Raw genomic sequence first — 26,483 nt, forward strand, 5'->3', positions numbered from 1 at the left:
GCAAGAAATACATTCAGCCAGCTGGCTCCATGCTGCTCTGGCTCCCAGCTCCCATCAGCCACCCCAGATATGCAAATACCACGTGCCGCTCAACTTAGCTCTCAGATTGCTGGATGGTAAATTCTCTCCACCTCGAGAAATGCACAGGCACTGAGAGACATCTTAGTCAATTGCCAGGCTCATCATCATCTGCAAAAAACAGAGTACCAGCATTCACTAGCGTGCCGGCCCTGATGCCCACCTCCTCCGCAATGCTGACTACTACTGATGCAACAAACCGTTGAGCAATGCCTCTCTGCTCCCAGCTCCTTTACCTCAGCTGCTCATTAGCTCTACATGAGAAATGGGCCCCTGCGGTGCCGTGCTAAAATGGGCCCGGAAGGCCAGCCTCAGCTGGCATGAGGGCCTGCCATCCCGGGGCCTGGGGGGCCGGCCATCCACGTGCCCAGTGGGCCAGCCTCAGGTGGCATGGGTGCCGAGCCATCCCAGGGCCTGGGGGCCAGCCTCGGGTGGTGCCATGTTAAGGGGTGTAGCTGATTAACTGTTATGAGCCCGGTCGGATTCAGGGTACTGAACTACCACAATCACAGATTTCACTAATAACGCATTAACCGTTAGGGGTCCAGTCGGATTCACCAATAAGGCATTAACCATCTGGGGTCTGGTTGGATATTCACCTATAATGTGCTGGGGTCTGGTTGGATTCAGAACACTGAACTATCACAGTCAGGCATTCACCAATAACGCACAACCACGCTTACCCTAGTCGAATTTAATGAGAGCTATAATAATGCAATCAAGTGTGATTTATTACAGCAACAAGTACACAGGTTCTTTGGATTGCCAGCGATAGTGACTGCAAAAGCAAGCTAGCATGCATGAAATACACAGGTGTTACAGGTGCACAGCCTAGAAATTAATGCATTAGAAGGATCAACGACTCTAGAGAAATTTATCACTAAGTGTTCAAATCTCACCCAAAGGCATCCCAATGGGAGGGGGGGGGAAGAGAGGCTCAGCCGGTCGACCGGTCCCAGGAGTCAGGAGGTCCTAAGGACCCTCGCGATGGTATCTCCCCTGATGGTAGTATCTTCCCTAACATCCCCTCTCTCTTAGGCCAATTTATATTATTTGCTATCTTTTAGGTGGAGCTTGAGTGACTCTAGTCAAGCATATCTTAGTTATGATTGGTGAAAAGTTCTCCCGTCTCCATTTAAAGTAATAGGCTCCGAGAAATTCAGAGCACATGCTCGGTGAGGGGTGGTCGCACCTTGGAGGGCGGTAGCTTTTGGGACGGAAGTGTGTTTTTGTATTATAATGGTATTATAATGAGCAAAAAGTACACTAGGGTACAGCATTTGTTAAAACAAGACAGGTCCTTGGCTCAGGGTAGCAAAAAGTGCAGCTTATCGGTCTCAGTGTGCACAAGAACAAAGAGAGTCCCCACCTGGTTACAGAGCCTAGCCATGGTGTCTCTACTCCACACTACAGTCCGGACTGTTCCTTAGAGCTAGCACAGCAGGTTTCCCCAGCACAATAGCATCTAAGGTTGGAAGCCTAGGGAACGCTCAGGTAATGCAGCTATGCCCTACCCTGAAAGCCTCTTCAATGCTGTACATCTTTAATTTTTATTTTCTAGTTACTTCAGGCAATTACACCACAGGCAGCTATGGGACCGGCTCTCCTGCAGCCGGTAGAAAAGTATGAGAAGTATGAAGAAAAAGTAATAAAAAGATTGCCAGGAACTTCACAAATGTTTAATGACTATCAAGCTTCTTTTGAGTGTGTGTGGTTTTTGTTTTATTAAACTGAGTTTTATGAAACTACAAGAAAGGTAAAGATGGTGACAGATTAAGAAAATTATGTGCTGGACACTCTAGAAATAAAGACTAGTACAGGTACAAATCCTGCAAAACCCTTTATGTGATGTACACACAACATTTAGAACTGAATATTTACAGCTTAACATACAGTATTCATCCAGTGGAAAAGGTCATAGAGAGCATTTACATGAGTTACAGAAGGCTTTTTTTTTTTTTTTATACTTTTTAAACAGTAGGACATTGAACAACTCCATGCTGAAATGGTTTAAATGCATAAGGCCAGAAACAGGTACTTCCATTACAGTTCATGTAATTACAAAAGTCTAATTGCGTAACACAAGTCTGATTTACCAGCAGAGAAACAGTTTGCTGGAATTTACTCCACTATAAATCAGTTTTCATTTATATAAACTGTCTCGAAGTGTCAAGTAAACATTAAAGTACGCAGAACATTAAGTATTTTTACAGGTTCAGCGCCCTTCAGATTTCTCAACAAGGAACTACTGAAACAGCAATAAAAAGGAGCTTTGATTGTAATAACACAAGTGGCTTGACTTAAACAAAAAAGAAACCATCAGCGCACACTAACATTCTTATGGTGATTTCATGAACATTTACCAAAACACTAGCAAACAATACTTTATTTTCCTTTACAGCCAGTGCTTATTGGGTGAGAATCAATAAAACTGAAAGATAACAAAAGAATTTCCTTGTTAGCATTCAATTTCATGTTAGTATACACGAAGGAGACAATTCTACTGTAGAATGCGTTTACACCACATCTGTACTGTCTGTACAACCTTTCAAGTTTTAAAATAAAAACATAAGCAATTATAAATATTTTAAAGTACTAAAGATCTTTAACATCTAAATAAAGATTGCTGGATTTTCAAGACTGAAGTTTTTTCAGGAAGAAAAGGAGACAATCCAAACATTTATCATGATTGCTGGACTGATTTAGATCTCTTATTCCTTACTCCAGCTAGTAGACACACATCTGTCATTCTCAGTCATACTCAAGCTATTAATAATTAGAAAATAAAAATGAGAGTTCCCTCCACATGAATCTTCATGGATGGAGATACAAGCCAGATTAAATACACATGATTAAGAGTGACAGGCAGTGAACACATCCACAAGCCAACTACTCCAGCTCACTGCTCTCAGGCTTGATCTGCCCAACACATCTCCGGACACACTCAAGATTCATTGACCGCTGCAGAGCCATGAAGAAACAGTGTGACTGAAACATGATGCAGGAAGAACTGCAAACAGGAAATCACCTGAAGAGCCTCAGATCATATCCAACGTGCTTCCATACAATTTCACATGCCCGCCTCCTACCAAGACCCTACTTAGATGTCAACACTTAAATGGGAAGCAAAGGTCATGAGGTGTTACTCAAATTTTATTTTTAAAGCATGATTTTGTTGCTACATAAGTGACTTGTGTCTTGTTAGGTGCCTTGTTGCCAGCAATGTTTAAAAACAATTTTAGAAAAGTTCTCAAAATAATCAGGTAATCCTGGTAAGTGTTCAAGTCTGAGCACATAATAGATTTATTTTCTTTAAAATTATATTTAAGTAGTTGCTATGAGAAATTAGAGTTGACATCTACAAAAGCTGCGTAATACTTTCAGTCATTCACAATAAAATTAAGAAACGTACATTACGCTCAAACAGGTAACAATACTTTAATGGATTACTCCTTAGTCACTGTACAGTCCTGAGCACGTTTTTGCAGGCATATGTCAGGTCATCATTCCTCCCCCACAAGTCCATATGACATACACCAGTTGGAAGAAAATTTAATACTTCTGAAAAGCAGTATCTTAACTTAGCTTTGGTAATTATCAGTGCAACTATAGAAACCTTTCATTTGCTTTTCAAAAACCAATTAAGTTAAGGCAGGCACTATTGTTATTAAGATTCTTCCATCACCTTTTGACACTGATAGAGCAGACCATCTGAAAGAGCTGAACAAGGTGATCTGAACCACAAGGCCAGCATCCCTGAGTACGTACGACAGTGCAGCAGACAGGGCACGGATGGAAGCAGCCGGCATGCCAGTATTCCCTCATTACCTTAGAACAACAGAGGTTATAGAAAAAAATGAAAGAACAATTAGATATAGGTATAGTTCACAAACACTATTTTTCTCTCAACCTTCTGTTATCTTCTACTCTCATCCCCGTTCTTCATCACCAAAAATGTATGTCTCCTGCATGTAATTCCAGATTTATCTGTCTAATTGTTTCATTCCCACATTTTTGTCCCGTCCAAAACTCTTCAGTGGAATAGTTTGCTCCCTTGTAAAATCTGTTGTTTGCTGTTTGCTTGTACCTTGCTACCAACCTTCACAAACGTCTGAGTAAGGCCAATGAAGTCCTTAGGAGAGCATCCCTGCATTTACCATACACCCCAATGTTCACTACCTTGAACTGTAAGGTACCTGCTTCCATATATCTATTTTCCTAGGAAAAGTGGTTGTGAGCAACCTTACAGTGTATTTTCACTCACCTATAATATCTACTATGTGGAGTTTCAGCTTCTGCTGCAGCGTACTCAGAGCTGTTGAGAGGGAATCTTGAGAAGGCGACATTTTTATATTCTGTTTCACATCATTGGAAAGGGACAACCACAGCTTCCCAAAGTCTTCTGTAGTCATTTCCATTGGCCTAAAGTTCAGCACAAATCATAGTAAAATAAAAAATTCTTCAGAATAAGTTTGGTCTCCTAAAAATAAATTCCATTTCCAAAAGCAACTGAACAGAGCAAATAACAAACAAATGCAGATTAGTTTAAGGAAACCACTGCTCTTCCCAGCTTATTGTTAAAAAGTTTCTCTCTCTATATATTTTTTTTAATTTAGAAAGCTAAAGCAAGGAATAGATTATTCTGTATAAGTAAAAGACCAAAGTGAATGACCTTGAGATACCTGCCTGCTGAAAAAGTTCATCTAGCAAAAAGCCTACTGAAAATAAGGCTTCTCCCCCCCCCCACGCATGAGTTGTCTCCTTTCTCACATAATGTATGGGACTTTAACTGAACTAAGTGATTTGAGTAGACACATTTATATTTTGATGTATTTTAAAACATCATGCCCTTTTTACCCTCCTGTTTATTTAGTTCCCAAAACCACATTCCACCTTTCAAGACTATTCCAACCTGCAGCTACAGTCAGCATTCTTTCTAGGTTTGTACTTCTTCCTGGACCACCACCCTCCCCCCCTTTTTCTTTTTTTAAAGTATGAAAATAACAAATTACTATTATTATTACCAGCAATTTCTGTTGGATTAAAATTAGCTGCTCAAGATGAAGCCTTGTATTTTCATAGTCAATACACAAACCATCCTACACTTGTCTAATACTTGTTTGAATAGACATTTTTTTAAAAACTGCAGCTTATTTACCTGATGAAATCCAACAATGATAAAGTTACTGAAAATTCAAGGCAAGGTTCCATCTCTGACTGGTAACTAATGGAGCCAGGAAGAATTCCCTGTGTACAGATTTTGTCCATCCAAACACATTTCTGGCAACGTTCCACACTCTGAGCTTCAATTACAGAGAACTGGTGGGCAGGACTCTCCAAAATCTGCATTTTCAAAAGGAATGTAGAACATATCAGTACTGCTTGTCAAGTTGTGGAAAGGGCTAAGGTACAGCTATAAAACTTTCTAAGTGCTTTTTATTTCCATTGATTTTTCTTGGACTGTGGCCAGCAAACAGAGCTACCATTCTTCAGTTCTTATCAAGGACAATCATTAGCATCTACAAAAGCATTATGAGAATTAAAACCGAGAAAGTTGATCTCTTTTTGCTATTTGCCCCCTTTTTTTTTTTTTCCTTGAGTGATTGCTCTGAGAGGCAGAACCTGAATTCTGTAGTTCAGTCCCAAACTAAACTAATATATAAGACCAAGAAGCATTGCAACATACCCAAAGCAGCTTCAATTATGTAATAAAAGTAGAATGTTGAGAAATCATCCCCAATATCGAGGATAACTTCAAGGCTGCTCAACAGTCCTTGGCCTCTCCAAACAAACAACACAGACCACAACCATAGATTGTGGTCTATATTCGTGGGATATTAAACGAATTACTAGGAAAAAAAAAACAAACACTAGATGTTTATTTCCTATCAATGCTATGGCAGATTTGATGTAAGCTAGAAATCAGAAGGAAAAAGGCTTCATAAATGAAAACTGCTAATTGGTTAAGTCAACTATAAACCAAACATTTGACTTAATTCTTGTCCTGTTATCACTTGCTGAGTGTCTACAGAAGGTTTTATAATTCTGTCCTTCCAGTAAAATTCACGGAGTCATGCCAGTATGTTTCTTAAACAGCTTTTAAAAAGTTTAATTCAAGGCAATCACATGCTTTTACCAGCTGGATTTAAATCCCAGGTGTAGCTTATTTCAAAAATAAACTGACTCCTCTCCAACATCAACCACATGCATAAGAACAAGAATGAAATATAACTGAGGTCTTTGAAAAGAAAACCAAAGCTTCACAATTTTATGATGCATTTTTTTCCTTCACAAGTCTGCCTACCATATAAATACAAATAACGACCGCACAAGCCCAGTAGCCACAGCAATGAAGTTAGTGATTTTTCTGGCAACTCAGGTCATACCATTCTGAGTGCTCCTGGTTAGACTTGCATTCAGTTTCAAACTGAATGAAGAAGCTGAATTCAGAACTGAAGAATCATACGTGTTTGTTATAGAGAAGCAAACAATAGGAAATGAAATCAAAGTGAATAAGAAAACTGAGATGCTAAATCAAATGACATTTTAAGTTTAGGTACCGAGACTTCTTTCATTACCCTTTAGGAGGTAAGTAAGAGACATACCACAGGTTTTAAGGGCACGTTTAGGGAAAAAGGCACATCTATTATATTAAACTAAATATGACACACTGAAATGCAAACAAAAGCAAAAAAAAATCCAAGTAAATTTGAAATAATGGAAACCAAGTTTCTTACCTGAAAGTGTTCTGCTTTTTCAAACACTAAGTTTACAGTATTAAGTGCAGAACTCTTTTTATTTGAAGCAAACACAGCGAGCAACAAAGAGTCATCTTTCCACACCTTACATAAATACAGAGCTAAGGCATCGCTCTGACAAAGTTCCACTACTTCGGAATGAGGAAGCTCTTCTAGTTCTTTTGGTAAGGAAGGGACCGACAATGTTTTGTTGGCACTTTCACACAAAGCACTTGGAGAAGGCTGAAGAATTTCAATATTACCATCAGCAAACAAAGACAACGGTGATAGCGTACTATCTGAAAGCCTGTCATCCAGCCCAGGCTTTTTAAGGGACTGAGGTGTTTCAAATGCTAAGTTATCTTCCAAAGTATCTGAAGAACACAGAGAAGGTTTTCTTAGTCTTGTGTGTTTATTTCCCTCACAGTCTTCCTTGTTAACAGGCACTGTATCAAGTAAGGGACCAAAAGTTGAAGCAGCACTGTTTTGGATGTCTGATGCCTCTTCACTGGTTTGGGTTTCATTTATCTTTGATTTTCTTTTGAACTTCTGAGTAGCCACATCCATTTTCCCCATCTGAAAAAGAAAAAAATGGCGATGGAGAGAGCTTCCAGCAATATGCTGTGTAACTTAACAATGAAACAGAAGCAGCAAAGGCAAATAATGACCAACAAATTAGTTTAGATGACAAATACAAATAGATTGCAAACATGTTAATGGATTTAGTAACAGGCTTTTGTTAAATATCTTAAGGGGTGTTGGATTAGCCTATAATGCAAGAATGATGCTTAGGTTCTCCACAACAAACTGACAGTTCTTATTAAAAGCAGCTACAGGTAAACATTTTCTGGTTAAAACAATAAATAAATACCAAAACATGAGTGAAATAATTTGATAATGCTAGTCTGATAGAGATTACTTTATGCTGAATTCTTCAATCTTTCACATTGTTATCATACATAAATAAAAAGGGCATTGAAATAGGACGCCAAACTAGCTTTACAGTCAAATGACTGCCAGCAGCTCTGCTGGCACAACTGGTGTCAAAGAACAGTTGTTAGTGAAAACTGAAAACAAAACCCTGAAGGTAAACAGAAGGAAGTTCTAGTCACTAAGATCTACTTCAGAGGTTGTTTGATCAAGTAGTATCCAACCAGCTTCACATTCATAACAAGTTACCAGATGACAAAGGTCATTTCATATAGTTTTTCAATTACATGGATCATTCACCTAGCTTTCAAAATGCTGATTTGATCTCTCTTTGCATAAATGTATTTTTAATTGTAAATAATGTTAAATATGAACTTCAGGCTGTTAAGTCACAGAAGAATCACTTACCAGACTGACACCAGCATTTGATCCTAGCCCAACAAACAATGTCGATGCTAACTGCTGCTTTTCTTTTTCTTCCTCGGAGAGGCTGGAAACTTGATCAGACTGAGATGCAGGAGGATCAATCACCCGTCCTGCTAATAAGTTGCCACAAGAAGCAGCCTGTGGCTCATCTGGTTTCCCAGCTGTGCTTTCTTTCTTTGGAAGATAGCCTTCTTTGCCCCACAACTTCCTTATTCCCTCAAGTTTCAGAGTATTTGTCCTTAAAAAAAAAAAAAAAAAAAGCAAATAAAACAGGACTGCGAACATTTTCATAAAAGCATGCCAGCACTCTGCTCTAAACACCATCTGCAGGTTTGATACTTTGATATACACAGGGAGCAGTGGAATACTAATGTTTTTCTATCTGCATAAAGTTCTATGTTAATAATGTCATTCATCACTTAAAGCATCCAGCAAATGCAAAGTAGGCTATAAAGTAAGCATAGATAACTTCAGCCAGTAGTAGACTGCATTTGTCAACTCAGAGATTCAAGCATGTTATAAAAGTAATCTGAAAAACATTTTCAGAGTGAATATAAACACAGTATCTGTATTTCTCTCCATGAGAAAAACTGTGGGAATCTCTACGTTTCTTTAAATAGTTCCACTGCTGATTCTTTAAAAACAATGTAAGTTAATATAAGAGGCTGAAAGTTATGAGACTTAGAAAGTATTTCCTGTAAGATGTGTTCAAGTTCTTGTACACCCTGAACTCCAATAGAGGTAAATTCAGACACAGGCTGCAATTCTTTCACCTAAAAACCTCACTTTTTTTTTTTTTTACACAAGCTGGTTGAAAAACTCAAGAGAGCTTTCATGGTTTCTTGTATGCCCATCTACCAGGGTATAAATGATGTAACTAATTTTTATGGAACTACAAAGATAGAATTTATTTGTACTGTTCTAAAACTTAAGAGTATCTTACACTGCAAATCTTAGCCTTATTTTGATCTAAGAAGGTTTCCTTAAAAGGCACATTAATTTAAGCCCATAAAAAGCAAATGTGGCCTATAAAAAAAAATGAAAGAATCTAGAAAAAATACTCAATTTAATCATCAGTTAATCCTGTCTCAATTTTACTGCATTATCATTTAAGTTGTTGCTTGTGAAGAACATGAAAAAACAGTTTAACTGTGTTAGCCTATTTTCTAGTGAAGATGTTATCCTGCATTTCTTCTTACATGACAGAAGTTTCCATGTTGAACTGTATTCTTTAATTCCGTTTAATGAAGCAAAGAGGAAGCAAAGGCTTATGATAATGACAAGGACATAAGTTCAAATGTACTTCAATTAAAATGCAAAGTAACTCACTCTTTATGCCCAGTCTCAGCACTGTTACCCGACGTATCAGACCCAAAAGATAAACCAGTGGGGGATTGTCTACCAGTGATGCCAGATGAGGACACACTTGAAGCAAATGATAATCCATACGGTTCAAAATTCAGAGCTGTAAGACAGACAGTCTTTTAGAATTGTAGTAAGGCACAAAAAGGTAAGATTTTTTTTTTTCCTGAAAATTGATATGCTGTATTACTACATGTCTCAAGCTTCCCAGTCAGGATCCTATCCTCATTAAAAACAGATGTGTCCGCTCTGAAGTAACTTCCACTTAGACACAAAAGAATGTATCTAAAAACATGTATTGATTTGGTAGCACTTAATTTTAAATTTTACCATTTTAATTACTACAATTATAAAGAACAAGAGACTTTATGGAGCACCATTAAAACAACTGCTTATCCTCATTATTTGTAGAGCAAAATACTGCACCAGATCTACGTAAATAAGCTTTTCTATTTGTTCATGCACCTACATAACACATTTTTGAGTCCACAACAGCATGTCCATATATCACCATCTGTTTTGCAAACATTCTTGGCACTTTGGGTGAGAGCTTGCTTTCAATAAGACTGGAAAATCAGGATGCAGGACCACCCACCTTATCCACGCTTTACCAATCAAAATGTAGTCTGAATACCTTCTAAAAATTGTTTTGGACTATAACTTAACATAAACAGTCATTGTTGTGTAAGAAGCAGAGCAAAGACTCTTCACTACAGCCCTGAGACTACTAATGGATGCACAGTCCCTTGCTCTCATCTCCACTCAGCCCTACACTTTCTTCTTCCCAAATAAAGAAACAAAGCAGAACTGCTGCGCATCTGGGATGAGAGAGGTCTCCTGACAAAGGAGGAGACAGTACTAAGGAGGTGTCCTGTTACATAAAAAAAAAAGCAGGAAGGAATGGATACAAGGGACTTCGTGATAATCAGCAGCCATATTCAGATTCAAACACTACCAACCTGTAAAAATTGGTTAACTATAAAGAACGTCAAAATAAACTTGCAAAGTCACCTTCCAGAATATTTATGAACATTCTTCCCAACCTCTATCTTACCTCCTAGATTTCTAAACCAGTGGAAGATGCTAATCAACACTTGTGATTATTGAGGAAAAACAGCATTCCAATCTAATTCTTACAATGTTTTCACTGCAAAAATGTAAGAACATTGAAAACACTGGACTGTAAAATGGAAGTTCTGCAGTCACCTTTTTCCTGAGAAAGCTTCTCCTCTTGTCTCTGGTGATGAGGCTTATATGGCGCTGCACCACGGCTAAGTCCCTCAGCGACAAACCCATCCAGAAAAGATAAGGATGCATCTACCTACGCAGAATTAAGAAAAATAAGCAATGAATATATTTCCTGTACACAAGCCTGACATTACCACAAGAAAACTCTCTTATCAGCAAGATTTGCATCTTCTGTCTTACTTCCCATACCTACTAGTAAAGCTGCTGTATTCCTCAGGCCTGTGAAAATGTATATGTACAGAAATTATTAAGCAAGTATGTTGAAAAAGATTTGTAACTTAAATTAGCTCTTCCAATATTGACTTTTTGTCTAAAAAAATAAAAAAAGCACAGAGGGGAGTTCTCAAAATGGTTGACCCACCATTATATGAAAATATTGAAGCCAAAAAAAAAAAGAGACCCACTCTAAAACACCAGCAATATCAATACTATTTTCCTTCATTAACTATGGACATTCCAGTGCAAATTTTACTAGTTTCTAAATGGGAAGCAAAACCTTTTAATTAGGAAGCTGTACCGTATCAGTAAAACAGGTCTACATATAAAAAAAATCAGCATACGCAGTTGTAATTTTGTTAAAGGTACTTCAGCTTACTAAATACTGTGTTCTATACTGAATAACAGAGCCAAAGATTCATCACGTCTGAAAAAGTATATTTCTCAAAACCCACTTTAAGGAGACTAAACAGTGACACTGGTCAGAACTGTCAAATAATTTATTTTGAAAACACTTTCTGTCGAATACTTAACCCCCTAGAACTACAAATTAGTTCAGGAACAACACACACTGCTGTTATCTTACCACCATGTCATTGCAACTAGCATCAAACGGAAGCAAGTTTTTCATCAATACTCTGTCTTCACGCAGATGCTTCAATTCAAAGGCATGTTGTCTCATGCAAGTATCTAGAGAGCTACTGAACTCTTTGATTAGTTTGTCAATCGTTTTAGAGCAGGAGATGTGTGATGCTATCTTGGTGACTGCAGCCATAATCCATGCTTTAGTGTCAGAGGTAACAAAAGTCTTCTTCAGCAAGCTGTGTAGCCTTGTCAAAATAATTTCTGGATCAACATCTGTAGCAAGGCTGGAATATTCCCCCAAAACCTATGCACAATGAACAGAGAAAATACACACTTAGACACGGAAGCGCGTTCAGTTTTTAAGTTAGTATGTAGGAACAAATAGTAACACAAAATCCACCTCACATTCAAAAAAGTATCACAGACGCTGGAATAACTAAGATCTTAGAACTTCCTATTCAAATAAAATGAAAGCAAGAGATTCTGTGTAAGGGAATACCTCTCTACCAGATTTGGACTCCTAGCATTTATTTATTTTTTAACATCTTTTTCACTTTAAAGCTGCCTACACTAAGTAACCGACACATAACAGTACAGTAGGCAGTACCACCATACTGGCTCCAACTGCTCCAGTCTGCTACTGGTTTAATCACTGGTGTATGAAGGTCGTAACTGCTTTCAGTAGCATAAGAAAATCTGAAGACCCAACTGCATATCGCAAAGGCATTCCAGTCCTACTGCAGGAAGACAGCTCTATCAAGCCTACACAATTGACTAAACTGTCTCCAAACTGCTTGAATGAGATAAGGTCTTACACGTGTTCTAAATTTCTCTATCATGGCAAATGCTTGAGGCAATCTTTGTGTTTATCTCTGTAGTTTCAAACTCTTAGTTTCTTGAAGATCAAATAGTTGTTCAAAAAGAAAGCTAAACAGCAATTAGGCCCTTACAAAAAATGGTTTGTTCATACTGCAGCATCTTCCTTGGATGGTAGCTGAATATTAAACAAGTGTCAAAGAATACTATCACAGGACTCAGACAGTTAACTACAAGGCTAAAGCTGCTTTTCATAACCACATCTGGCCTAACTCTGATAAAAACAGAAAGGCTCTCAGCACGCAGGCAGATGAGTTGGCTGCTAAGCCATTCCAGTAGTAAACTGCCTTGAAAGGGAGCACATTAGCTTTTTGATAAACTATGACAAACTAAATAGTTTGTTTGTCATAGAAGAGGTCATTATATTTCAGTGTATTATCTCATCTTCGAGTAAAAATACAATAATCATTATTAAAATAAAATAATTAAAAACATCACTACCTTTGACAGTTTGTTCACATCTATGTACTCAATTTTCACCACGTGTCTACCTTACCCAACTCATGACTTGTAGGAATTTCTGTGGATAGAATGTATTTTCCTCTTCAAGTAATGTTAAATAAGACCGTACTGCATACGTTCGCAGCTGTTCATCTTCTTTTCTATCATCAAATCCTAGAGAGGAAAACAAAGTGTATTTTGCTTGAAACACAAATGCCACCTGTATCAACTATTATGTCAATGTGTATTTTAAGAAAGTGAGCCAGACAATTAAGTAACAGATATAATTCTTCAGAGCACTTGTTGAGTTACCTTCAGCCAAAAGCCTCAGAAAGTTGTTTGGGATGTCAGGATGCAGAGCATCACCTCCAACTGAAAACACTGCATTCATTGTTTGGATGAACCACCCATTGTCAGGGGCATACCTGTCCAGATGTTAAGGAATGAAGTGCTAAGGCATAACTTTTCTTTTCCTTTTTAGTTTGCTAATCAATACATCTTAAGTTGTGAATGAATAAATAAACAATAGAGTGAAAAAGAATGGTTTAAGCAGACTTCATGCAGCAGGGAGACATTCACACAAGGACTTAGTTCTGAAAACATGCTCTGTTGTATTTCAAGCTCACATTTGTCCCATGGTAGCTTTCTAGAACTTTTTTTTTCTTTGAGTTTATCAAGTATTATTTGATTAATGATAGATTGGCTCTTTGCAGCAGCATTTTGCTGTTGTTTTACTGAAAAAAATAAACATTTAGAAGTACTCCACAGAAAGCAATGTTGCTTTTTATATACTTAAAATTTGAACAGCCTAACTCTGGAGGTTAGGAAACATTATTTTTGCCTATCCTCAAACCAACCCTGAAAACGCACACCACTGAATGGAAATTTTCAACTGTAGAGAAAAGTGAGTACAGCTTGTTTGTTTGCTGGCTGTTTTGTTTTTGTACTACTGCCTGTGCCACGCAGCATACAAATGGAACAGTAAGGTACTTCCCCACTATAAACAGCTTAAAACCCAAATATCAGACAAAAATACACACAGAGAATGAAGCAATGGCAAGTCTCGCAGTGATACCCACCATATACTGAATGTCTAACCATCATTTATATTTCAAGCATAGTTGATCAATCTTTATTTCCATGAAAATGTTATCTTCAAATCTATAAACCAAGAGTTACCTAGCAGGGAGATCATTCTCACAATTACAGAACAGCACGCAATACAGCAATGAGACATCTCTCTATACAGTAGCACAGGGCTTCCAAGTTTTAAATTACAAATACAAGGTTTAAATACTAAACCCCGAAGCCAAAATGAAGGATTTTAAGTGCTATTACTCCCAGAAAAATACAACATTCTAGTCATTTTTATACAAGTTTTCTTTTGCTTATTTTTTGCATTTGTAAGAGTGGAAACCGCAGATATAACAACTTGATTAAAAAGATCATGAAAGATGCTTTGAAAGGTACAAAAGTAACGATTGGCTGAGCTCCGACTCAAGGTTTCTAAAAATAAAAGGATATTTCTCAGCAAGTTCTGCTACTTTGCCAGATAAGGTGATGATAGCATATTCTTCCTTGCTTTCTTTTAAGTAGTCAAGCATCTTCTGAACTATGACTGTCACATTCTGTCCATTTGTAATTCTATAAAGAATCTCTAAAGTCTGAAAGAGAAAGCAAAAGAGATTTGATTGGTTCTGATGATTCAAAACAATAATCAGGCAAAACAATAACACCTTAGCACAATGCCAAATTGAGCAACTGTCTTTACTTGGCAAGTCTTAAATGAAGCATGCTTCTTACCTGCACAGTTTATCTCAAGTACTGATAGAAAGAGCAGTTATAAACAGTATTAACGTGACACAATATGCTTCTTACAATATTCGTTTTAGAAAACTTACCACCCATCTTATACAGTAACTTCATTGGTTGTTTTTTGAAAAATTCACTGACCTCCCTTTTAATAATAGGATCTGGGTGGTCCAGACATTCAATTATTGTCATCTGGTGCTGAAGTGCCAGATTAGGATCCTGCTGAATAACACAGGTCAGAGCCTTTAAACCTAGAATATAAGCAATTGAAAATTATATACAAGAATATGCACCATTATGGCAAAACTGAAAACTTGTTAATGAAATCATCCTTACCTAAGTATTTCAAATTAATTTTGGGTGACAAAACAAATTTTCCAATACACTTGGCAGCCTTTTCGAGTAGTTCAGATTTGGGGTGAATTGTATAAATTGTTTGGACACATTCAAACAAGATGGCTAGGGAAAAAAAAGCAAATAATAAGTTTTACATAGTAGAATTATTTAATACATAACAAGCAAACAGACATACACACTAGTATGATAAAATTATGAGACTGAATGCAGTACATTTAATATTTTAAAGCAGTCTTGTACCTTACTCAAGTGTCTACTTCCAAAGAGCTAGGTAACCCATAATTTCAGTTTTTAAGCAGATACTTTGTACACAAATACATTTCCTTTTTGCAAACAAAGGATATTCTCACCGTACATACTCCATTCAACTTAGAAATACACAGCTAACACTGTAGTACAGCTTTAATTACATATCCTAACAGCAGACATATTCCTTTTCTGATAATCCACTAACATAAAACATAAAAGAGCAAATCATGGTTATTCTGGTTTAGGTGGCTGAAATATTGCCACACGCATGCAGTGAAGCAAGAAGAGTTTGGCAAACAATTAGTCATTACTCAAAAAAGAAAAAAAAGACAAACAAAAGAAAAAAAACAAAAACAAACAAACAAACAAAAAAAAACGAACTGAGAACAAAGTAGAATATAAAATGGCATGGGGACCAGTTCAGGTTTATGTTGAATCAAAATTTTTTGCACAAAAGCAACACACACCTCAACTTTTACTGGGTGTCTGAAGCCCACAGAAGAGATTAAATTCTTACAGAATCAAAAAAGAAAACAAAATTAATGCAACATTTTAGTTACAGTGTACAAAAGCATTTGAATAATTTAAATGATTACATATTTCCTTCACCTTGCATTTGGATCTGCTTTAGCTCATTGACTGTAACAGGGAACTGCAGTGCTGAACTGAACTGCAGAGTACCTGCCTATGTAATAACAGGATGAAAAACCATCTCCTTTTATATACATATAGATATATTTTAAAATATTTTCATTTAATACCTAAATGTTACTATAGTGATTGTTATATCTATTAATATTTCTTCATTCTTGTTTTATCATATAATTAAATTAATATTGTTAAATCAATATTATTTGTGGTATGTATACAGACAAATACATACGCACAGACACTGATTAATTTGATCAGCCTTTGCCACTCCATGTACAACTTCATCTTTAAAAGTTCTTCCAACCCTGAAGTCTCCTATAGTAGCTCAAATGAGCAGACTGTGACAGTCTTTAGATGAAAGATTTGAGGCAAAATGTTTTTCAATAATTCATGATTTCTTAGTTACGGCAGTAAACCTAAATCATTGCAAGAAGAGAAATGCAGTTCCTGAGTTTAAAAACTTTTCACAGCTGAGAAAAAGGTAGAAGTGAACTTAATGATGCACAAAAAAATAATTAATCCAAGTTAACCACCTACAATAAGTAAAAAACATACAATAACTAAGGACTTTGTGTAAAAAAGAATAATCAGTTATAATCTTCTTTGATCTCTTATCACTGAGAAATATTTTATAAAGAGTTGATTGCACGTGAACAAGAGTTACATATCTAAATTCTGTCTTTGAATAAGTCATGATAAACCGCTCACTTTGGCCCCTTAAGCACTTAGCACAAGTCTACAGTTACTAACTCCAAGTGCAAACTGTCTGTATTATAAGAAAACATTCTTCCCAGTATCTTGTATGTTCTTGTCTCATAGAAGCAATAAACCAATTATACAGAATATATGACAGGTACTTTCTCACAAATTATTTACTACAAGGTAATAATTTCCTCCCTACCCCTGTTTCTGGTGGAAGTAACGCTTACACAGTGTTCAGAAAATAGGTACAAAGCAGGCATTACGCTAGATCTAGAGCTCTGGTCCACATTCCCCTTTTAAAGTCAGTTATAAAACATGTCTTGATTTCCTCTCCATCCCATCAGCACAGCTACTGTGGCATCACCTATTGGGCTTTACTTTAACAATAAAGTAACGGGATGGAGCTTTTTTGGTCCATGTACTGTGAAGCAGCTCTCAGGTGTAGAACTCTACAACATCAGATCTGGGTGCTTAGATGCACTGAAGTCTTGCAGAAGGGAAGGCAAAGCAAAATCCAAATGAATTATTCCGCTTCTTATTAGAAAGCCTTAACAATGCAATTATTCCTTTTGATTTTGTTCTAGCAACAAATACAGCTTTCCCTGCAGAAAGGATAATGAAATTAACATAGTTTTAAAAATTCTAAACTGAGATGTGTGTCAAAAACATATTTTCACATGCACTGCTATCACTGAATAAAAACAGCACTTCCAGAATTAACTGTTGCTAGAGAAAAAGCCATACACAGCTGTAAAGAGCCAATGCGGTCACTTGCACATGTACTGCCTTTCCTAGAGCAGAGAAAATATCAATGGCTGAAGATCTAAGCATTTCTCATAAACAGGACTGTATCACTAGGATTTTTCTTTTACTATGTACTTCAACTTGGACAATGTTGAGAGCTTTCATGAAGAAGCTAACTTCCTGTATTTACAGGCAAGGGCAACGCAAACATAAGATAAAGGCTTTTCAGTCAAGATGAATTCCCTCTAAATAATAAGTCTGTTTTACTTCAGTAATAAGAAACTTTGCTGTTCAGAAATATATCGCTTGTTCTACAATTTACTAGTCAAACACCTAAGAATACATTTCTTGTACAGTAAGAACAACTGGATTTTCCAGAAGTGCTGCATATGTATTTAGCGTGATCAAGTGCTCATTTTCAACCTTTCCAAATACTGGTAATTAGATAAAAGACCCTCACCCACCATATGTAATATTATGATTTATTTCTGCTCTTCTTAAAGATTCATCCAGAACATCATACATCAATTCGCTTGTCCTGTTTAACAAGAAATATTTAAAATTCTTATTTGCAGCATGTAGTCTTAACTTCCAAACAGCCTAAACACCAACATTAAAATCTGCAATGCAAATTATTTGTATCTACAGATTTAGTTTAAGAAGTTAGAACTCTATAATCTATCTCTATACAACATCCAACAATGTTTGCAGCTTTCAAAAGAAACATTTACCATATAACAAGAAAAACGCTTCCATTCTACCATATCACAAGAAAAAAAAATAGGAAAAGATCACAGATAACTAGGTACTCACAAAATTATACCATTTTTTAAGTTATCTTTACTGTGGAACTTTACCCAGTTGTCTCATAACCTAGTAACATAATTTTCAGAAAATATATTTCAATAATATTCCTTAATTAATTGCTTAGACAATCCAGAAGCTGAGAAATTAATTTCTCTATTTGAAAAGTATCTTCTCAATGGTTAATAATGAATTAATGCATAAAAAGTACAACTCTGAAATCCTTTTACAAGAAGACAGAAAGGTTGTCTATGAGATACTGTTTATAACTATATTCTTTGTGCATTCAGAGTATTAATTACAGAGAAAGACCTGGTTACCTTGGATCATCTTTTCCTAACAGCCCTAATATTCTTAAAAGCTGAATTTGTAACCATGGCGCTGGCACACTGTGATAGTTGAAGTCAATAGGAAGCTTTCCTCCCACTACCTGTTTCAGGATCATTACAAAACTCTCTGTCAAGTCCTTATATCCAGATGAGTTTTCCTACATAAGAAAGAAATACAATTGAAATACTTTAACATAACAACTCAAAGTACAATATATAAATTGAATACAATCGGAAGTGGCCACTATTTCTTTAAATCTCTTTCTACTCTCATCCCTGAATATCTACAAGCTCCTTATTTTAAAGCATTTGTTTCTTGCACTTTTGCAACAAAAAAAGAATGAATTTAACTTCAAGGCAATGGAAAAAGAATTAGTCAAATTTCAGTGAACCCTTTAACATACTGCAGAAGTTAAACTTGGTCTCTAGTTAAGGATACAAATGACACTGACTTCTTGCATAATCCAAATGCTCAATCTGTCAAACTAGGTTGAGAGCTACTGTGAACAAATACAACATATCCATGATTAGTTAAGTTACCTTGTCTAACAAGTATATTTTTGTAGCAACTTTGCTAAAAAGCTTCTGTACAGTATAGTGTGCTTCAAATAAAGAAACGTATGAATAACTGCTAGGGTTCAGATGTGCTTCTAATTCTTTGCCTACCTTAATCATTTCAAGATAAATATGCAAAGAAGCAGCCATGACACCAACATCCCTGTCACATAAGGCTTTCCGGAACTTATCATGAATATGCTGGACTTGGTTAGGAGCAATGAGATAGAATTTATATAAAGCTTGAACAGCCTTTCTTCGGATAATTTCCCTGAAGAAAAATGAGATTTACACAAAACAAAATCAAGATATTGTGTCCTTTATGTACCTGACTTAGCAAAACAACTTGCACTTGTTATTTCTACAGTAAACTTACTCATAGTATGTTATCCGCTAGGTATGAGATTACATAAATAATCAAACTAAGGTTATGCATATCTGCAAATATACTTTAACCAATAAGGTTTATAGGAAGAGCTTTATAAAAAAAAAAAAATAAAAGCAAGCATTGAAAGGTTCCCGGTCTGATTCTCCACTTACTCTACAAATACCTACATATATTTGTTAAAAGGACTCCAGCAGACAAGGTAAATTACATTTACCTATCAAAAGTGGTTATTAACAAAAATAATACCTGTTCAATGCTCAGTCAAGGGTGCAAATAAATGAGACAAGAATACAAGAGAAACTAAGAGGAACAATTTCTGAAAGTAATGACAAGAAAGATCAAATCAGAGAAAAAACATCAGTTTACTAAAACCACCTACAAGCCTAAGCCACTCAACCCTACAAGGCCACTTGCAGTTGTGTAAATTAATACGTACTTCGAATGCTGGAGCTTGTCTTCTATTAAGGGAAGAACAGCTGGAATCATCTCCCGTGGAAAGATCTGACTAACAACAGTTAATGCCATGCACACCTCTACAAGATTAGTGCTCTGTAAGTCCTATTACAAACATTGAAATAAGACAGTCAGTTTTCATTTAGACTTCAATTTTGTATAGACATAGCCCAAACTTTTTGCAAGAAGGCTGGATCCAGCTCACCTACAGCAAGCATCCTGCTGCCAGCCATGATATTGTCTACTTGAAGTGTCATCTCTCACTAAGATGACCAGGCTCTTTCCTACTTTCATACAGTAACAAGCAACTCCTCACACTCGCATTACAGAACTACATTCGTATTCTAAATTTATGTGAGATCAACAGAGAGCTACAATCAGCATTTGCTTACTGAAAGAGTTTGATGATTATAAAACTAAACCAAGTCCCCAGCTGGAGAAGTACATGAGTCACTTTACACTGACGTTAACAGCGTTCTCTCTAGCACCTTTGATCTAGCCCAAACAATTTATAAAGAAAAGATGAGCAAGCTCAGTAATAGTACCAATTACATATTTCTACACTAAATTAAGACATTATCTATGCCCTAAAAAGAGAATGCAAATTACACGTGATATTCTACAAATGAGGAAGAATTTAAAAATTTCCTATCTGTCCCAAATACAATTAAAAATAGTAGATGCAGCTCATTGTAACCATCTAAGGAAGCACGGATGGATTCATGAAATAGGATTAGAATTATTTTTCAAAACAAATCAAACGTTTAAGATTTCCAGCTCACATCAATATTTACTCCAGCCATTTGCCACAGTGAGGTTTTAGTGCTTGTTTTGGTTTAGCTGTTTGAGGATTCTTATTTCTCACTTCTTTCCATAACCCTACCAGTTTCAAAACAGATTTTTAAAGATTATAAATGGTTTCCATCACAACAGCAAAACAAGTACCATTTTCAGTCTTTAAGTTTCTGTGACTACTGTAACATCAAAGTAATCGCTACATATAAGGGATGTAAGTTACAATTGCTCCATGTACTAATACAGAAGATGACTCCTATGAAATATTATTAGGTAATGGATTTTCAGTGTCACTCCAAAGCATATTTTCAGTTTCTATCAAAATTGCCAAAATAACTCAAAGAAGCCAACAGATACTTTATGTCAACTAAAAGCAATTCATTCCAATATGTATGCGTGGCTCCTTCTGGAGTTTAAAACTATAAGCAAAGTTTGATGGTATTTCTCATGGGTAAAATTTAAGAGAATATTGATTCAATAAAAGGAATGCCAAGATTAAACAAAAGAGTGAGATATAACTAGTGAATACACAGCTGAGATGCATGGCTTAAAATGGAAGAATTGGTCAAGGTTAGTTAACCTCCAAACCTTCAAAAGCACTGTACCTTCACAACTGTGTTGACAAGTAGAAGCAGCAGTTCATGATTTTCATGGAGAAATAAAGAAACAGCCAAGTAACCTATAAAAGAAAGCAGCCTCCATTAATACATACAATCAATAAGCAACTTCAAGACAGAAAACTTAAGCATGTCTGTAATACAAGAAGAGTTAAACAAAAAAGTAGTTAAAAAGCCACTGATGGATGGCAGTAGCTCATGTTTTAAGTATCAAGACTTCCTTTTCTTTGCAAGCAAACCTACTGTATTTAAGTTGCAGTAAAGCTCAATAAATAATGGCTAAGAAACCACTTGCTGTGAGAAGTAAGATACTGTTAGGAGCTAGAGAGCAGTCAAGAACATTGTGAGAAATCACTTTCTGCATAGTGAACGTCTCCTCTGCTGACTAAAGTATATTCCTAATCAAATGCACTTCCTTATATTTGTTTCTCTTTCTTCAAAAGATATAGTTCAGTTTCAAATACAATTCTGCACTCCAAGTTGAACATAACATTATTCCACCACCCTATGCCAAAGCCTCCCTGGTTATTTATTAACAAAAAAGAAACAATTCCAAAAGCCCAGAAGAGAAGCCTGCCAGAAACCTTTTTCTTCAGAGAAAGAAAATCCTCTTCCTTTCAAACTAAGGGAGTTAAAGCAGGGACAAGGAGAGCATGTCACCACTCAGACATATACTGTAGTTATTTGTATTAGAGGTGGATCTTAGTCAGAAAAGGCTTGGCTCTTTTAGGACTTGGAAATCAAAATGAACAACTTAAATTGTAGTGTCTGGACTATCAGACATCTGAACCTATCTGCTTGTGGAAATACACTTGATCAGTTCAGCAAACCTGTAAAAATGTAGTTCACTTTGATTCATCGAGGCTAATATTGGGTAAGAGAGTAACTTAATATCTTAATTGAATCAACTGACAGTGGTTCCTTAAAGACCTTGGTATATGGCACCAAGAACAGACAAGGTCAACCTTATATACCATACATAGCTGCAAAGCAAAATAAAGAAACAAACCACATACACTCTTGATGACATCTTTTTGTCATATCAAAGCTTAAGGGCTCTTTGTGTCTGGGGAACTTTAAGTCCCTTCATTAAAAAAAAAAAAAAAAAAATGTTGCTTCACCAAAACCTACTTAAAAGGAACCCTAGCATGGAAAGGTCTCAAACTGATTAAACTGATTAATAACAAGATGCACTGGTTCTTGACACTTACAAAGGTCATATAAAGTTTTCTTCAAAACAGCTTACCACCTGCCCTCCCAGGTTTGGTGAAGATTGAAAATCTTAGTCACTACCAGAGCATCTGTGCACTGGCTTTCATTATTCGGGGAAAAAGCAACTTTAAATCATCACTTGTAACATATTTTCTCAGAAACTCCAATACTTGAGTGGATGATCCAGATGAAATTCAAACAAAGGATATCAAACAAGCATATCCCGCAAGACACTGCCTTCCTTCTGTGTATGCAGACATAGCATTGCTTGGAGTTAAACCATTTTCTCTGCAAACAAGAAGAAATGTCTTCACTAGGCAGTTGAACCAGCAACTGCAATAAATTCTCCAGATGAGACAGGCTCACAGCTACTTCAAACAAAATCTACTCGAAAAGGTTTTATAGCCACATGGGCAGGCAAGGAAATCAGCTCCATGAAAATTCAAAGAAATCTGAAATAGCCTTTCATATTTCCTCAAGAACTTCTACACCTATGCTCTAAGGATCTCCCCATTTGATTCATTTCTTACAGAACGTTACAATCACCAAAACAGATATAAATATTTCATTTATTGCAGTTAGCAGCGTGGCCTTAAGCTCATTACAAAAATTCTAAAGAAATATCTGCAAGTTAAATGCTGGAAAACCAGTACTGTGCTTGCGGTAATTATCTGACATCAACAGTTTCTTCTAACTTTGTATTCTAATGCTCAAAACAAAGTCAGATCCTGACAGAAACTCATATTCAGCTTGGATTTAGTTTTTAATTGTATTTCTTGCAAATTACTTGTTTATTAGTGCTGCATTTCAAAAACACTGAAAGAACAACTGATGACTTAAAATATTTTCCCTTGCCTTCTGTTCTAAAAGTTCACAAACTAGGGACTTGGTTATTTTCAAAAAGAGGAAAGACTACAAAACGAAATCTTGAAAGTAGAAGAACACTTTGAATAAGCTGTATTTTTACATGTGTTACAAGTTCTACGAAGCTTCAAGAACGCTGTCTGAAAAATATGACAGGGCTACAACCGCATACACATACCAACTCTTTTCTCCAAAAGATTTCCTTGCTGTGCAAGCTTGATTGCATGGATATATCCAAAAGAAGACTCGTATCCCAGCATTTCACAATAGATGAGTCTCACCATACATTCTTTCATCAGTCTCTGAAATACCAAAAATAAATTACTGAAGCTTTCCTGTCAGCCTTGTTTCACGTGCTTCTTCACTGCTCTAATGGAGTAGAGGAGTTTGACAGCAATACATGCAGGTTCATAGAAATTTCCTATATATACATACACGAAATCAGAGTGCTCCTGATTTTTTTGTTGTTATGAACATTCTTTTGTGAATCAATAATGATTTTTGACCACAACAGCAGAACTCTCCATATAGGTCCCTCAAAGTTGTTATCTAATTTTGATTACCATACGTATAATCAACACCAAATTAGCAATTTAAAAAATATTATGATGTAATCTCAAGCGTTAGATATCACATTGTTAATGCAATCTTTAACCAGTTGCTACGCTGACCTAGAATGGGTTATCACATATATATGAGGTTAAGACTTTATTTTCCCCTTCAGATCTGCACCAATTAACCCAAGCCAGACATATACATCAAGTCCTACAACTCAGACATGAGCAACAGAACACATGACAAAGCACAGCTTCTTACATTGCAGAAATTAATTATAAGAACGTCAGACTGCAGAGAATATTATTTGATAGAAATACTTCATCACACAACTTTTTTCCTACATTATTTGAGAGCACAGTATGACCGGACTCTGAATACGATATTGCCCCAATTTGTTAATAGAGAACAGAAGTACAGTACCCTCACTATTTTAACCAGGCTCCACATACATTGACATCTGTACTTTTTAATGGTGATGATTATGTGTCTATGCTGCAGATAACGCGTTCACTAGGCAAAAAGAGTGGGGCACGCTGTTTCCTTCACTTTGTGTCTGCTGCTCCTGCAGACTAACAGGACTTACGAGCGTAGTGGTGGGGGCAGAAACCATTGCTTTCAAACTGGCTATCTCCTGCTGGATTAGCTTTTCTTCTTCCTGGGAAAAGAAATTAATCTGACTTGAAATCTTGCACAGCTTTGGAGGCGAGACACGGAGCAACTAATGGTTACTCGTTTACGAGGATCTCGCGGGCTGCTCAGCACCGCGGGCACAGCCCCGCTCCCCGCCGCAGCGCTGCTGACACCCGGCCCCGCGCGGGGGCACCCAGCAGGGCTCGGAGCCCACCCAGCCGCGGCCCCGGGGACCCGAGGCCCTCGCGGGGCGCGAGGGGAGGAGCAGGGAGGAAGGCCCCGGCGCGTACGTGCTTGGAGGTGAGCGCCGTGATGCTCCTGATCAGGCTGCCGAGCCGCGAGCCGGCCGACGGGCGGCCGGGGCCGGGCCCCGCGGGGAGCTGCGGGCCCAGCAGGGCGGGCAGCGCGCTCAGCGTGCGCTCCACCACCTCGCTCATGGCGCCGCGCGCCGCCCGGAAGCCAGGGCCCGGCCCGCCGCGAGGCCACGCCCGCCTCGGCGCCCGCTTCCGGGCGCGGAGCCGCCAGGGGGCGTTGCGCCGGGAGGTGGGGCGGGAGGGGCCGGCGGTGGGCGGGGCCGGCGGTGGGCGGGAAGGGCTCGCGGCGGGCGGGGCTCGCGGCCCCGGGCCGTGAGGGGAGGCCCCGCCCCTCTCCCGTGCGAGGCGCGCGGCGGAACGAAATTCGCTCGAATTGGCCTCGTTTTTGTCTCAGCCCAACGGTGCTTTGGCGGGGGCGGTGGTGGGATGGGTTTTTCTTCTAGCAGCGGTGGGGGAGAAGCTGAGGTGGTCAAGTGACAAAGAAAAAATCTCTGGAGAAAGAAAAGCAGAAAAAAGTTTCTCCGTCCCCAGCGCGCGGCTGGTAAAGAAACTGCGCAGGTGGGGGGAGCCAGGAAAAACGGCCGAGCAGGGGCAGGCTGAGGGCAGAAGCTTTACAAGTGTTAGATTCGGCATTTCCATGAAGCCGAGTTAAAAGATTTGTACTGGTAGTTTTTAAAGGTTTTGTTTGTTTTAAGAAATGCATTGGCTAAGAGTATCTCATTGAAGAGTCACTCAAGCAAAGCCAGAATGCTGTCTCACAGAAGCTGGAAAACCTTGTCGGCCGTGAGGACCAAACCTGTGAGCGCAGCAAGCTGGGAGAGGCTGCAGGTAAAGGTGCTGGAGCTTGAATCAGCGCTGTGATGTCCCCAGCTCGGTGCTTAGCACCGCATTAAGGCCCGGAGTCCTAATCACCTGCGGTGGGATACAAATAAAGACTTTCTGTAGGCTGACTTTTAGCATACAAGCCCTCAGGCTTCTGCATCATTAATTTCTCATAGTGTTGATGATGGCATTGAAATGAACAGGACTATTCATAGTGCACGCATATGTGCAAAATATGTGACTTACTGTCAGATGGTTAACAGATATTTCTAATGCCTTGCATAAAGATTCCCCAGTACTGCTTTTCCAACATTTTTTGTTTCTTTTTAGGCTACAGAATCTTTAGGTTATCGTGTAGCATACTATGAGCTGATGCAAAGAAAGCAAATTCACTGAAGTATGAGAATTTTATCATCTAGGCATCAACTTGGCAAGGTGAGGTTTTGTTGTTAGGTTTTCTTCTGCTTTCATCTCCTTTCTGTTTTCATCAGCTAGATGAAAAACCTTGAAGTGTGGTTATAAAACAAGTGTTAAAATAGCACTGAGAGGCTGCATTTCAGTTATTTTTCTAGGATCTCTATCAACTGCCTTCACCACAGTAAAAAAGCACTCTAATTGCCATTCCTGTAAGTTCTCCTTGGCATCTGATAGGCAAGTGGTATTCTTCCTGGCTTATGAATCATTACTGGAAATACATAGTTCTAGAATAGAAAATGGGTTGATTCTGC

At 37.7% G+C, this 26,483-nt stretch overlaps 1 protein-coding gene across 4 annotated transcripts; it reads right to left on the minus strand.

The window, feature by feature from the left end:
- Positions 1–1,149: 1,149 nt before the first annotated feature.
- Positions 1,150–25,067, minus strand: AP4E1 (adaptor related protein complex 4 subunit epsilon 1). Of its 4 annotated transcripts, none has more exons than XM_082768935.1 (21): positions 24,910–25,067; positions 24,573–24,644; positions 23,610–23,733; positions 21,344–21,417; positions 19,927–20,048; positions 19,214–19,373; positions 18,539–18,705; positions 17,879–17,952; positions 15,048–15,170; positions 14,853–14,962; positions 14,424–14,563; positions 13,212–13,324; positions 12,955–13,073; positions 11,584–11,886; positions 10,740–10,854; positions 9,501–9,636; positions 8,154–8,409; positions 6,816–7,391; positions 5,237–5,421; positions 4,343–4,500; positions 1,150–3,906 (listed from the first exon to the last, which is right to left on the minus strand). In XM_082768935.1, the coding sequence occupies exons 1-21, from the start codon at positions 25,054–25,056 to the stop codon at positions 3,746–3,748; spliced, it is 3,435 nt and encodes a 1,144-aa protein (XP_082625061.1). In that variant the 5' UTR covers positions 25,057–25,067; the 3' UTR covers positions 1,150–3,745. The 4 variants fall into 4 exon arrangements, with proteins under 4 accessions (XP_082625061.1, XP_082625062.1, XP_082625063.1 ...); XM_082768936.1 differs by having other exon boundaries at positions 24,573–24,640; positions 24,910–25,008; XM_082768937.1 differs by lacking the exon at positions 24,910–25,067 and adding an exon at positions 22,602–22,855 and having other exon boundaries at positions 24,573–24,587.
- Between the last annotated feature and the right edge of the window lie 1,416 nt (positions 25,068–26,483).

The sequence above is a fragment of the Aythya marila genome (genome assembly GCF_965140915.1).
Source record: "Aythya marila genome assembly, chromosome: 11".
Taxonomy (NCBI): domain Eukaryota; kingdom Metazoa; phylum Chordata; class Aves; order Anseriformes; family Anatidae; genus Aythya; species Aythya marila.